The sequence below is a fragment of the Schistosoma haematobium genome, chromosome ZW (genome assembly GCF_000699445.3).
Source record: "Schistosoma haematobium chromosome ZW, whole genome shotgun sequence".
NCBI lineage: Eukaryota > Metazoa > Platyhelminthes > Trematoda > Strigeidida > Schistosomatidae > Schistosoma > Schistosoma haematobium.
The window spans coordinates 24,581,016-24,596,015 of record NC_067195.1 but is presented as its reverse complement, the minus strand read 5'-3'; the positions used below and the strand labels follow the sequence as shown (position 1 = coordinate 24,596,015).

At 38.6% G+C, this 15,000-nt stretch overlaps 1 protein-coding gene across 1 annotated transcript; it reads right to left on the bottom strand.

Moving 5' to 3' along the window:
• Positions 1–2,056: 2,056 nt before the first annotated feature.
• Positions 2,057–9,924, bottom strand: MS3_00001115 (uncharacterized protein). Its single transcript, XM_051208622.1, has 2 exons — positions 9,694–9,924; positions 2,057–9,647 (listed from the first exon to the last, which is right to left on the bottom strand). The coding sequence occupies exon 2, from the start codon at positions 8,584–8,586 to the stop codon at positions 7,465–7,467; it is 1,122 nt and encodes a 373-aa protein (XP_051070805.1). The 5' UTR covers positions 8,587–9,647; positions 9,694–9,924; the 3' UTR covers positions 2,057–7,464.
• Between the last annotated feature and the right edge of the window lie 5,076 nt (positions 9,925–15,000).

Here is a 15,000-nt window from a genome sequence, read left to right as displayed (position 1 = left end):
CAGAAAACACTTTTGTGAAATATGTGAATGATCTCACTGTATGTATGCCTATCTTTTCATCTTTACATCCCCTAGAAATGAGTGAGTTTTTGTCTCGTATTGGTTGTTGGTCTGTTGTTAATGGTCTCATACTTAATCCGTGTAAATTTCAAGCTATTAACTGTAGCATGAGACATGAACGGCATCTAAACACCACTTTGGGATCCCATAATGCAGTGTCGAAGGTCAATTATCTTGGTGTTACCTTTTCCCCTGATCTCTCTTAGTCTTCACACGTTTTACTGTTATGGAAGAAAGTTTTCCGTCTGACTTACTACATAAAAAGATTGCATGCTCTTGAGATCACTCGTCATTTACTCTTAAAATTTGTCAATTCCTGCATATTAGCTATTATTCTTCATTGTTCTCCATTATTATTTTCCTGGCTTTTAAGAAAAGATTTTGCTGCGTTGCAGAGTGCTCAAGACAATTAGCATGGCGTGTGGTGAATCTTTTGAGATCATAATTATTATGGTTGCGGATAGACATCTAAAGTCATTTAAACTCCTGACAGGTGATATTTTATCAGATACTAACCATCCTCTTCAATCATATCTTTCTCATTGCATATCTTCTGGTAGAACGAGACGTAATTACATTGAAATCCATGCATGTAAGCGAAATCACAAAAGTTCTTTGATATCTTACCTAGAAAATATACTCTGTGACGAACAGGTTGTTAGAGTTAACCTAGTCAATGACCTGCATTCTTAACATGTCTCCAGTCTGGAAAGTTGTACAGTTTTTCAGATATTTTTTACCTTTGTTCTTCCTTTGTTTCTTGATTTTTTGTAAAATAAACTTGTTGAAATACCTTGTGCTGAGGATTCTACATTGTATCAAAGTGTAATATTGAATAAATCCATTAATAATAATAATGTCAGTTAAATTCAAATTCATCCGAATGAATGTACTGTTATTCACTTTTATCCATTATTTCTACTTAACGACCATACTTGGGAAGAATACTGTGAGCCAACAAATGTTGTAATTTGTAGATGATGTCTGTAAAATGACGTGTACCTGCCTTTGCAGAAATATATTATCATAATATTTCCTACCTAATTTTTGTTCTAAAAAGCATCCAATCTATGGGTTCAAGATTACCCTTCTGATGATAGTGGTTAGCATAAAGCTCTAGCGATGTCAACTTGCTTCATGCCTACTATTTTATTATGTTTACACTCGAAAATTATATTATGAAGAGCAAGGTTTTTCAGTAATGTTCGATGTTATCACTCGGACATATATTCTTCTGTATCACATAAAATGTGGCCTCACTGTCCCATCACGTGTTTGCCTGAAGATCATACGTTTAACGAACTTCCTATCATTGATATTGTAGGCTCACAGTGTAAAACCGTAAACTGTCAAGAGGCATATCATTTGATTATTTCGAGTAGATTTAAAGTTGAGTGTGAATGCTTAACGAACATTTTGTTCTCACATATAATGAGAACGGGAGACTTGTTATCTAGGATCGCGAAGCTTCCAAACATAATAAAACAGGACTGTGTCCAAGATGTAATCAGAAAAGTTAGTTTCTCCAATATCTATTGACTTCGTATAGGATTACGAATACGCCATTATATTCGCAGTTGAGAATGGTGAGATTCGCAAGCATATTCGAAGTAAAAGTGTATCTAACGCATTGTATGAAATTAAAGCTAAGTAGTTATGGCGAGGGATATGCAGCACGGCGTACTCATAATGATTTGGTATGGATGTTTTTCCGAGCGCCCTTAGTCAGAGATGTTTCCGGCAAAAATAATGCAGATGGTGTTATGTCCGAACGAAGAGCATAATAACTGTAACTGCTAGGAATCACTCATGTATTACTATTACATATATTCTCATTGAATAATTATTAAGTGATTAGATTACGCATATATATCCATATTCGTTTTATCATAAGCTTTCGTTTGACCTATTGGTTACTATTATATGATTTACTATTCTTAAGTTATTTTCAATCTATTAGTTATAGTATATCACGATCACAGACACCTTTTGACTTCGTTCTGTATACTTCTTATTTCCTATTTTATGGTATAATTCGGTCTAGTTTGTCTGCATATAAACCAAGTATGTTTGAGACATAATAATAATAATATATTTCTGCATGTGCAGGTACACACCGTTTTTACAGGCATGATCTATAAATTACAACATTTGTTGGTTCGCAAAATGCATCCCAACTTATTAAGTTTATAGTTGTTATAAAGTGAAATCGTAGAGCGCTTGCTGTAAACTATGACCTTGAGAGGATGCGTACGTCAAGTTTGCTCGAAACGTCCGAAGTTTCATAGCTGTGCTCTCAGAGCAAGATTCTGAAGGAGAAAAAAGAGAAACAGAAGAACAGCAAAGCACTTGGATATGAACGCCAAAGGTTGCTTAACATTGTGTAGTAGAACGGACAGAGGTAGATTAAATTCATATAATGTCTTGTTAGAGTGAAGTGAAGTCAGAGGCTCCATATTAGAGAATGTACTAATAAAGAACAATGAGTTGTGATGTTTAACAAGTTGGAGTAAGCTCACATGAAGGAAGGGAAGTCAAGGTTGGTACAAGGGAAGCGGTTTATTAGAAGGGTGTGTATATAGAGGGTGAAGTGTTAAGAATACTAGTGACTATATCTTTTATTGTCTTTTTTCTTCTTTTTTTGTCCATCCGATGTCAGCTACGCAATCCTAGTGTAAAAGTCCGAGTTAGCATGTTATAGGTTGTCTTAGTAGAATAGCTAATCCAGCATAATATTGGAAACGTGAGTCTGAGTGGTGAGCGTAAGAAAACAATCTATATCTCAGATTGACTGTCTTATTCTCAATTATAAAGAGCCTGATACATACAAAATGTTCTGTCCCCACAAACACGGGTGGATTGAAGTTATCGCCCTCACCATCAATGCTTGCTGGTCAGTAACTCCACACTCCCTCCTTTTGTGATGTTAGGCTCATTTAGGCTTATTTTTGTATATACGTCATACCTCACACAATCCTCTGTTTCACAACCTGTTGGAAAGCACTATTTCTATAAGTACTATTTTACAAGCTTATCAGGCAGTTACAAGCTATGGACTGTGGGTAAAGCATCGATGCAGTGCCTCTGTTGACTATAGTATAAAGTATAGTTTGCCAATCAGAGTATAAGCGTTAAGAAGGGTATGTTGTAGGATAGTTGTTTATTTAAGCAGGCGGAAAAAGTATAGAAGTATATGAGTTGTGGATAAGGGAACGAGTGGAGAAATAATATTAATTGCTAGTCAACATAGTGTACAGAAGAGTAAAAAGTTAATACAGGATAAACAGGAAGGAACTCACAGTAACTTGGTGCTGATGTTATTTTCTGTTGTCTTAACCAGTTGGTTGGTAACAGGTTCCATAGATGCAAGACCACTGGTGGTAGGCAGCCGATTGTGCGGTCCTCTTGACTTTTTAGGGTGGTAGTGAGTGTCCCTTATCGACCGAGTTTAGTTTAACAGTAATGATAGGTCCAGTGAGTTACCTGTCTACTTCAAGTGAAGAAATAGGGTGGAAAAAGTAATTAATACAACTGCAAAGTAGGAAAAATAAGGCAAACTGAACTTGAAGTCCATTTTGGTCTAGACATGGAGAGAGCCTATGATGTCTGGGTGGGGCGCAGATGTGTTCGTACGTGCAAGATCAGTGCGAGTGAGGGCTTGATCAAGCAGTTTCACAAACGTATGTAGTTCATCTGCCATGCGAGTCTCGGAGGGGAGACTGTTCCATATTATTGCATACTTGGTGAGGAAGAAGTTTTCCCGAGTTTTTGATCTGTATTTCTCAACTTTGACCGTAGATACTTTGTTTCGAAGTCCGTATTCATGTGAATCTCGGGCAAGAATTATCTGACATGTTGAATAAGTAGGGTTTTTAAGTAGTTTGAAGTAGAGAATCAAATTAGACCTAAGCCTTCTCTCCCAAAGGGGTGCTATTCCTAAGATTTGGCATCGAGAACTGTAGTCAATGACCGAGTCAGTCTTAAGTACTTTGCGGGTGAAGTCTCGTTGTATTCCTTCCACCTTTAGTATATCAGATGGGCGTAGGTTGGAAAATAAGAACGAGCAGTATTCAACGATAGGTCTTACACAAACTTTGTAAAGAAGGATTTTAGATTATTTTTGATAGAAATTACGGAGAATGAAGCCAAGCAATTTCCGCATTTTGGATGCTTTGGCTGAGATGTGTTCAGAGAAATTAAGACTGTGTGAGTAATGTACCCCTAGGTCAGTTACTGATGCCAGTCTGGGCAGTGTGTGATTGCTAAGTGTTAGTTTCATTTTAAGAGACGTGTCTCCTATACATAACCAGCCGCATTTCTCTATGTTGAGCTCTAACCTCCAGCGTTTGCACCAGTCATCTACCATGTTGAGTTCATGTTGGATTGTTTGCATAGTACTGCGTAAATCGCAAATGTCAGTTTTATAGATGACTTTTAAGTCATCGGCATAGAGGTAGGTCTTACCCATGCTAAAACACTTGCATATATTGTTGATGTAGATTATAAAGAGCAATGGACCCAAGACACTACCCTGCACAACACCACTGGTTATTGGTCAAGGTGTAGATGTATTAGAGTTAATCTTGGTTATTTGATATCTGTTCGTAAGAAAAGACTTGATTCATTGCAAAAGGGGATTTATAATTCCAACTGACTTCAGTCTGTTGATTAGAAGATTATGAGGTACTTTATCAAAGGCTTTCCTAATATCGAAGTATGGTATAATAACTAGTTTCTTCTGGTCACGTATACGAGTAACCTCGTTAAAGAAGTCTATCAGGCATGTACTGCACGACCTGGTTCTAATGAAGCCGTGTTGTGACGGGTCTATTAGATCTTCCTTGAGTAGGTGATCAGATAGTTGATTTTGTATCACTCTTTCCACTATGCGTGATATGACTGGAGTGATATTTATAGGTCTGTAGTTTTCAACCAGGTTTCTCGGTCCGGATTTGTGTTTGGGAAGAACATACGTTACCTTCCAGGTTTCCGGATATGTACTTGTCTCTAAAGATAATGTGTGTATTTTGAGTAGTAGCGTCTGTATGTCCGGCCCTGACATTTTATAAACGATTGAAGGGATGTCATCGGCACCAGAACTCGCATTTGGCTTAAGGGTTTTAATGGCGGTATGTATACTCCTAATGTCGAAGTTTATGGTACTAAGATAGTTTTTGCCGGTGCACTTTATGTCGATATCTGGAGCATCTGATGTATTCCCATTGTGAGAAAACCATTCACTTAATAGTTCACATATGACGGTTTGGTCATTATACGTTACTCCATCGTGCAGTAAGGAGTGAATGTTGTGATCTGTGTTCTTTCTTATGCGTTTCGTGAGACGACATAGGGCTTGGGCTTTAGATGCAGCAGCGAGTGCAGTACGTTCCTCTACCTGTTTATGCTTATTGTGTTGACTTTGTACTCCGTCAAGTACAGAGTATATCTGGTGCAGGGCACTGAAGTCTTTTGATACATAGTACATCCTTTTCAGTTTTCGCAGTTTAGACCTAGTCTTTTGGTTTATATAGGGAGTAACTGTTTTAAAACCAATTTTAGAGGGTATAGTAGTGTCTAGTGCAGATTTGGTGGTGATATTGAATATTTCTAATGTTTCTAAGAGGTTATTACTGGTAAAGAAACTGCCTCAGTCAGAGTGCTTTATTAGAAATCGAAAGTTTTCCCAGTCAGCGTTTGCATAGTCTCTATATTGGAATCGCGTGTTTAATGTCTTTAATTTGTTGCATATGGCAAGAATCGGAAGGGTGCAGAGGACTATTTTATGATCGCTGTTGTGAAACTTTTCGCCAACTACCATTGATGTTGGTGTGACATTATGACAGAATATCAAGTCAAGAATGTTGTGATTTCGTGTAGGCAGGTGTACATGTTGTTGCCAGCCGTGTATGCCTAAGGACCTAAGTATGCTTTCAAAGCATAATGGGCCAGAATGTGTTTTCCAGTTGATGGTGGGAAGGTTGAAGTCACCACATACAATGTTGTAAGTGAAGTCAAGCGAGGCAGCCTGAGCCAATGACTCACTTATAATAGTGTCAGTTGGACTAGGAGTGTTAGGAGCTCGATATATGCATCCGATTAGTATTTTACACTCATGAGTGTGCACAGTAAGCCATATCGATTCAGAAAGTTTGCTGAGGACTTGGTCGCTATAGATTTCCGCTCTCAAACTTGTTGATACATAAACGAGACAACCACCACCCTTCTTGGTGACTCGATCACAACGGAAGAGCTCATAGGTGTCTATTTGTAGATATGTGTCTGTGGTATCGGAGGACAGCCAACTTTCCGTTATCAAAACAAGTGAGGGGTTGTTTAGAAGTAATAGGGTGCGTAGGTACGTCATCTTACTTTGTACAGATCGAGCGTTGATTAACATAAGTGTCAGGTATAGTGACTGTTTGTCTAGTAGAAGGGTATGATGTCTGTTTTGCCATGAGAAAAGGAAGAATTGGGAGCGTTGACTCCATATTGATGAGCGTTTAGTTTATTACCAGTAGGGTTAATGCAAGAAGGGTAGTCGGGTGTGGTTTTGGTGAAAGAAGTATGTCTAAGAGTGGAAGGTAGAGTTGAATGGTTAGGTAATGTGTCCGGGGAATGATCAGGGGGTTCAGTCAAGGAGTTTTCAAGACTAAAGACAGTTGTCGAAGTTGAGTAGGATGTGCCACTCCCCATTAAATCGGAGTATATAGATGGTTTCAGAATAGTGGGATTGTCGCCCTCAACATTTGGAGACCCCATAGCAGTAATGTTGAGGGGGAGAGAGATAAAAAAGGATGAGATAGTGTGTATGTCGAATTAGAGGGGACTAGGCCGTTGTATTGGGTGGCTTGACTTAGATAGTACCTAGAATCAGTAGGTGGGTTCCCAAGTAGGCCAACGTTATGGCTTCCTCGGGTGCGGTGGGCAATTTTAGTCCTATTGTGGTTAGTTGGGGAGGTTGTATGTTTCTGGTAAGGAATGGAGGAATGCCTGTTATTGTTGCCAGGAGAGGTGTTTCTGTTGTGTATAGTTTTGTGTTGGTTCATGGGGCTTACAAGGTTGACACTATATGACTTATGGGTATCACGTGTGGGTGTTGCCAGTTCACTATGTTTGTTGTAGGGCATTCTATTGCTACGAGAAGGTGCATGTTTTGGGTTGGGGGTGCTGGAGTATTGGTGGGTTTTTACGGAGAGTTTGGTATTATTTCGTACAGTGGTGTCTGAGAGTCTGTAGCTGTTAGCGCAATTCCTGGGAGGATCATTTTTGGGCATTTTATAGGGGCCACTAGGGTAATACTTGGACGCTATTGAGGCATAAGTGGTTTGGCATTTTGGGGTAGCTGAGTGTTTGGGCTGAGGATGAGTGGTTGTAGCTGCTTTATGTGCGGTCTTGTCCTTGGGACTAATAGCAGTGTCCGACGTGCCTCCGTTTTTTTTTGGGGGGGGCAGTGTATGATATTTTAGGATTTGTGCAGTGACAAGAGCTGTAACTGCCGCGGCTACGTAAGCTGGGTTGATCAGTTTGTGTTCCATTGCAGATTCGACGCTGGATAGCGGTCCTGTCATGAATGATCCTAATCTTTTTAAATGTTGGAATACGCCTCAGTAATGACTGACTATTGAGGAGGTGATTAGCTTCACTGGTACTACCAAACTGAAATAGAATGGGACAGGAGGCTTTAGTGTGTGCTTTACATAATCTTCTTGTTACACACCAAGATTGCGACAATCCACATTCTTGTAGTAGAGTATTTTTAGCAATCTTTATGTTCGTACTATCAGGTATATTATACACAATGACATTCTGCATACACTGAAGTCTTTTCAACACTTCAGATGATATATGGTCAATTACTTTCTCAGTGTTTTTTATAATTTCCAGATCGGGATTTTCTGGAACACTGATTAAATATTTGTACGGTAATAGGTCTTGAATAGTTTGAGTGAGGCTAAGTTCTGTTTGGCTGCTTTTAGATCTACCAGTGGTGAGATTATTGGAATTAATATCAAAGTTTTTAAGGTCGATATGGTTACATACAGGCCTGTTGCAGGTGTCTACCGGGTGGTCACTTTGTGCACACTTCGTTGGGGGATGGGGTATATGTCTGGGTGAGTAGTCAAGACCTACATCATCGGGCTGGATATTGTAGGCAGGCTTACATGTACTCCGTGGGCCTCTACTCAGGATGGCCAATTGTGAGATTGCTGGGTGTTTGGGGTCAACAGCACTGTCTAAATACTGCTCACAACATGTGGTGCTTTTGTTTGGACTGACAAATGATGTCGACTCTAACGGTATGTGACTGCTATTATTTATATCGACAAGCGAGATGCAAGGTAGTGATATGTCTTGTCCAAGTAAACGGTGCACGTTTAGTGTGGGTGAGGGAAGATCAGAGTAGGATGCAGACTGATCAGTGTGTTTATAAGGTTTCACATTATTCGCTTTAGTGACTGATTTGGATCTTTTGCAAGTGCTATAGGCATCAGGAGAGATTATATGTTTTTTAGATGGCCTGGACATTATCGGAAGTGATGTAAATACAAAGTTTAATTAGGTGGACGGCGATAGTTGTAATTTAAGTTAGTGAACGTGTAAAGTTTTATGGTAGGATCAGACCCAGTATTAGTTAAGAGTAAATATATTAACGTTAATTGGTGATAGAGATAGCGTGAAAATTAGCAAGATTAATTTATGACGTTGAGTTCCTAAATAAGGTGTCGAGTTGATAGAACCCTATCAGTGACGAATTATTTATCGCTATTAAGTGTTAAATTAAAGAGAAAAACTAATTGTAAAATAAAATAATACCACGTGAAAAAAGGTTACAACCTTCAAAAGCGCGCGTAGTTGTAGATTCATATTTATGTTCTGGACTAAACGGGCCGAGGCACGTGAGAAGCTATTATCGGGACGGTAAAGGTCAGGTTCACTCAGAGCTGCCCGCCATTTCGTTTAAACGACCTTGAATGGCCCGAAATGTGGCGGTCAGTCCGTATTTCAATTCCTGATAGTGTTGGGTATACATCGGTTTGCACGAACATTAAGTGTCCTCATATTTAAGCGATCTATTGTCACAGCAAAACCACAACATTTTTAGGAAGAGCACTAATGGGGCTTTCTCTGTCCTGTAGTGCACATGGTTCTCGATTGTTTCTTCGTAAATTAATCTGGGATACCGACTACTTTACTGAACCTCACAGTATATGTTTAAAACTTGATAAGTCCAGAAAACAACGTAATGGAAATGAGAATGACCTAACAGTTCTTGATACTGAACTTTGTGTTACGGACGTTGAATTAGCTTCACTTCCTATCCAGAAATCCTATTACAAGCCTACTCAAGACCCTATAATACCTGGAAAAAAATCATACAAAGAAATAAGAGGGGCTCTAATAGCTTCGATAATAAAAGGAAGATAGCCAAATGTATATCACAATACTGTTTCTAGCACCATATTTTATTTTGTAACCACACATAATCCCATACTCTCAGCTCCTTTCCGAATCGCCTCCATTTGTCAGTTGTATGTCCACTCACACCTTGTTAACACTTATTTTCTTTAACCTATTAAATGCTCTTTCTTAACATATACCTTAATAAAAGAAAATTAGAATGAGTAATCATACCTTAAACATTCATTCATGAATATTGGCTACTCTGCCCCTCGTGTTTTCTTTTACTTGCTCCCTCTTTCAGCCCCCTTGTGATATGGACCGGTTGATTTTATCCTGCACCATCCTCAAAGCCTTAGACATCCCAAATGGACATAAGGTTGCGACATTTAGAAGCTCCCACCTTCAATAGACCTATCCTCGACCATCAGTTGCACATTCGCAACGCAACTTTCATGAAGCGCGCTAACTGTGATACTGAATAAAACCATCTACATTTATATCTTATAAATTATCAACCCAGTTATGTAATTTACTACAGTGGATATTGTATCATTTGTATCAATTTGATCTTGCCTGTAAACTGGCATGCCTTATGTAACAAACTGTTATTTGAGAATAAATTATTATTATTATTATTATTATACCGAAAATCTTAACGGCAACACGTGAAAATTAAGGGTAACTAAATGTTTGCTCTATAAGTACTCGATTAGTTAGGAAAACGTATAGTACTGCGCCAGTTTATAAGTTTCGCCAAAATGTTGCATCGTATATAGAGGTTTCTTCACTATGACAGCATATTCGTACGAATACTTATAGTAGCAATGTTTCCTAACCACACGATCTTTAAAATCAAGCATTTGATAACTGAAAATATCTATATCCAACATGCAACACTTAGAGAGGGTCGGCAATGGTGGGCGTGCAAACATTTATTCAATCGGATGGCATGGCTCAGCCTTGCAGATGTAGTCACTATACCCACACCAAATATATTTTTCCACCCTTAGCCAAAATGTGTTCCTCTGAAGTAATAAGTATCATTGTCAATTGTAACGACACTATGAGTCACTGTAGACAATGATGCGACATCCACGTAAGATCATACAGATTAGGCAGTCACATTATGACATATCTACAGTCTTTGGATTACGTCTATTACTAAAGCAGTACTATTACTGAACTTAACTATAATTCCACACACTAACAAGATTTATGGCGCAAAAGACTGAGTATAGTCGTTAACTTTATATTTAAATAATTCACTAGGTGTATCAACGTTGCAGTAGTCATTAGTAAACACAGTGTCACATAATTTTCCACACCCAGAAATTCGCTAAGTTGTTTACCAGCATAGACTTCATTATTGGGAAGGTTTGAGCCTCTCAATTAGTTGACAGAAACCATAAGTTGCAAATCAGAGAACATATGGCGACCTTACTGACCTATTTTAATTCTCAAAAACACTAAATCAATCGTAAAACAGACGATTAGAATTTTTTCTCAACAAGTAAATGAAATATCAACTGATATAATGTACCTATAAATGTCTTACAGGCTGTAAACAGTGCTCTTCATTTTCTAACCCCCTCATTGTCATTTGGTATTTTCAAAAAAGGAGGCACCAAATAAACCGTTTTAAAAACTTCAAGAAGTAATATGGAATTTATGAAAAATACAACCACAGCGTTCATAACACAACTAGCGATTCACAGTTTACATGCAGTAAAACCAATACCACTACAAATTCGTTGGTAAGCGCTATTTAGATGTTAGTAGTCAATATGTATTAGAACCTTATTTATAATTTAGTCAGGGATTGCATATTCTGTTTGTGGTTCATTCGTTAACCGTATAACACACCGTAAGTTACTATTAACCAGCCACATGGTTTGGTTACCATGCTCAAATCAAACACGCATCGTTTTATTTATGAGGAATATGTGACCAATTAATGTGACAGTTACAATAATGTTTTACACAGTTACTGCAAATGTTCAGAAAGAGGGCAGAAAAAGCCATTATTGTCAATTGTTACTCATAGAACTTTTCTTTCTCAGATACGTTACATAATAATATGTCAGTTCAGTCAAAAACGATAATACTTATAATGGATAAAGGCTTAATTAGGGATGTGAATCGAATGTAAAAGGTTTACGAGCTCATTTTTGCCTAAAAATCTGACTACGGTCTATTTTTGACTTCATAAATGATGAAATTTGCTTGGTTGATATTGCATTGTTACAAATAGTCACATCAGACTGACTTAACATTCGCCCAGGTTGTGAGCAACAGCTACGTCAAACTACTAATAAACTGGAATTGAAGCTATTTAACAAGCACAAACATTACGAAACTTGACGCGTGACGGAAAAATGCTGTCAATGGATCGTGTGCTGTTACGGGTATGAGGGCTGATGTCACTTCCCGGCTGCCCACACCGTGGAAGGGTATTTCTTGAGGAACCTGAAAAGGAAATTGGATTGGTGTTGGTCTTGACGACCTGGGAGCGTGACCGCAGAGCACAAGGGACAACTGCTTGAGGCCGGTCGCGCATGGCCTTTTTGTGGAAGGTTTTTGACGTGTTAGCTCCGTTCTTCAAAGGGCCTTACCGCCGGAGACGGAAATCCGTGAGGTAAGGTGAGGTGTGACATTTTTGGGGTCGACCTTTTCTAACCCCACCCCTCCTTGTGGGAAGGCAGCATCGCTGTCATGCTGGATGTCCGAGGGAAACACCTTACTGCTGTCACACCTCTCTACAGTCAGCAGTACGACTTCGCCCTCAGACTTTGAGTTGCTGCTCTTAGTCTTACCGTTCACCAATCGACCTGCCTGGCATGGTAGAACCTACAGGAACATATGTTCCAGCCAATATAGCTCGGTTGGGTCATCATGATAGGCAAGCCCGACCACCGCGTCAAGGTAGCAGCTTCGGTCGGGGCTGTCAATAGATGATAAATAACGACGTCCGAAATGCTCAACAACATATTCACGAGAACCCGTAGCCTGACTTCACCATCCTCATTTTACCCTAAAGTCGAAAAGACCCGTTGTTAATGAATGCCTATAAAACTGCACAATACTCCGTGCAAGGGATAGTGTTTGTTGCATGGATCTTGGTTTCAAAGTTTTAGCTGTTGTGAGTTTCAAGCAGTAATGCTCGAGTATTGTATTTTTTGTATTTACCTTGATGATTAAGGACTGATGGATTAAGTAAGGACTGGATCACAAATGTCTTTGAATGCATACTCCAGTACTTGATGTAGTAGTAAGCGTTCAGTTATGATAGTGTGGTATGCCCTACTTACGCGAACAGACATAAGCAGTATATAGAGGGAATTAGGATTATAATGGTCGTATTTTGCAGAGCTACTGTTTGATTTTGCGTAAAGCAGTAAACTGATTTTCCCCTTCAAGTCTTCGTTCACTATACTAGGACTGAACGTGTTGAGGTTTGCCGAAATAATTATGGTATTCGATTAACACCGGAATTACAGCTTATTTTTATTGACGCTGGCACCTAGAATCAATAGCAACTGTATACAAACAGAAATACTGCTGGGAACAGGATATCCAAGAACTGTATTATAGTGGAATAAATCTAGGGTTGCATCAGGCCGGTCCAATCTGCATTGCATTAAAATTATTACACATTGTTCAGTGTCGATCCACCAGCGCGCCTCAGGTACTTATGGGAATATAGTAACAGAATACAGTTGGTACATGGACAGACGAACGAAAATTTTTTGAAGCATTCACGTATAGGACATTCGAATCAGTTAGATAACTGACCGCAGGTTTGCCAGTAAAAATTAATTTATGCATTTAACACTTACATGATCAATCAGATATAAAATTCCGAAATGAGCTCACAGTAATGTAAGTTTAATATGCTTGTACCAGGTACTATACCGTGATCATGGTTAGTTTGTAGAATCATGTTCAACTTTGTTATTAGTGCTGCTCTAATGATAGATCGAATCCGAAAATTGTACATTTGTTACGAAGTAACTGCCTAATCTATAAGACCTTACGTGGAAGTCACATCATTGTCTACACTGACTCATCGTATCGTAATAATTACCAATATATGATGAAGAACACATTCAGGCTGGAGATAGAACAGTAAATTTAATATGAGTAAAATATATAAGGTAACATTCAACAGTGACCACGCCTGCAAAGCCGAGCCATGCCATCCCATCAACTCGAATTAATTCAATTTCTTGCTCCCGCCGTTCCCATCGTTGGGTTTTTCTCCGCGTCAAATGTTGAATATCTATTTCACCAATCCTCTCGTGTTCAGCTTTGATGATCGTGTGGTTAGGGCCCAATGCCACTACAAGTTCAAACCTGAGAAAAGTAATTATGTCGATGAAAATTTCAACCAGATGAATACAGAAAACTACTAAATACAGATGTTGTGTACATTATATCATGTAAATACTTTAGACTACGAATCTTCAGATTGTGTTCTAGCTAATTTGAACGGAGTTCTAAAGGTTTACGAAGGCGTTGGTGAAGTCCCAGTGAAGATTTAAGAAAATGGTATATCATACATAGGCAAATAAAGTTATGTGAGAAACTAGATAAAGCGATCTGAATTGCTACTTCATATAATTCAATTAGGGCAAAGTAAGTCAAGTGTTTACTGGTTAGTGCTCCGTGGCCCATTATCTGACTCCAATTTGATCGTGTGATTATCATTATCGAATGATTGTTGTCGAAATATACATGCCTGCTATCCTCGTATCTTATTATCGACCGAACTTGCGTTGGTGAATAACGTAATTAAATAAGTCAAAACGAGAATAGTTTTTTGAATATGTATATTTTGTACACTCATTGGTCTGGACAGACAATCAGAGGGTTAAGCGAAGGAAATGCAGAGAAGAGAGCTAAACGAAATGACGCGCACTGCAGAAGGCGTGTGAGCCAACTCTATTTAATCAAACGTTAATCGATATTTATATTCAAATAAAAAGAAGTTACAGACATGTGGTGAGTCACATAAGCAATGAACACATATACGTTCACATAAAAACAGTCAAGGTTGATTGGCAAAAATAACAGGGTCACATATATGACTGAAGAAGAATGGATATGTTGACCTGTCCGTAAGTTAGAATAAGCTATGTAAGCTTAACATAGCAACCGACACTACAAATAACCTAACAGCTATGCAACGTCACAATAAGTGTACACAGATAATAATGATTATGGACGACCGAAATTGTTTACTTGCTCAAAGTTTTAAAAGAAAGGAAATTTAAATAAGATACATCAGAAATAAGATCTCATAAGGGTTTTTAAAGTGAAATTTCGGAGCTTTTTTAATGGACTTGTAGCGTTAAATAAACCCTCAACATCAGTATCTCTGTATGTCCTCGGCATTTGACTCTGACCACATTGGTTTTACTGGACTCACCTAGCTGAAGGCTCTCTGCCACTCAACCACACCAGATCAAGAGTGGGTAAGTCCTGCCAGATTAGGTCAAAAATTCCTTCGATACACAAATATCCTCCCAAAAACATTTT

Excerpts from the sequence above, each read along its gene's own strand:
- MS3_00001115 (XM_051208622.1), bottom strand. The coding sequence starts at position 8,586 with ATGTCCAGGCCATCTAAAAAACATATAATCTCTCCTGATGCCTATAGC.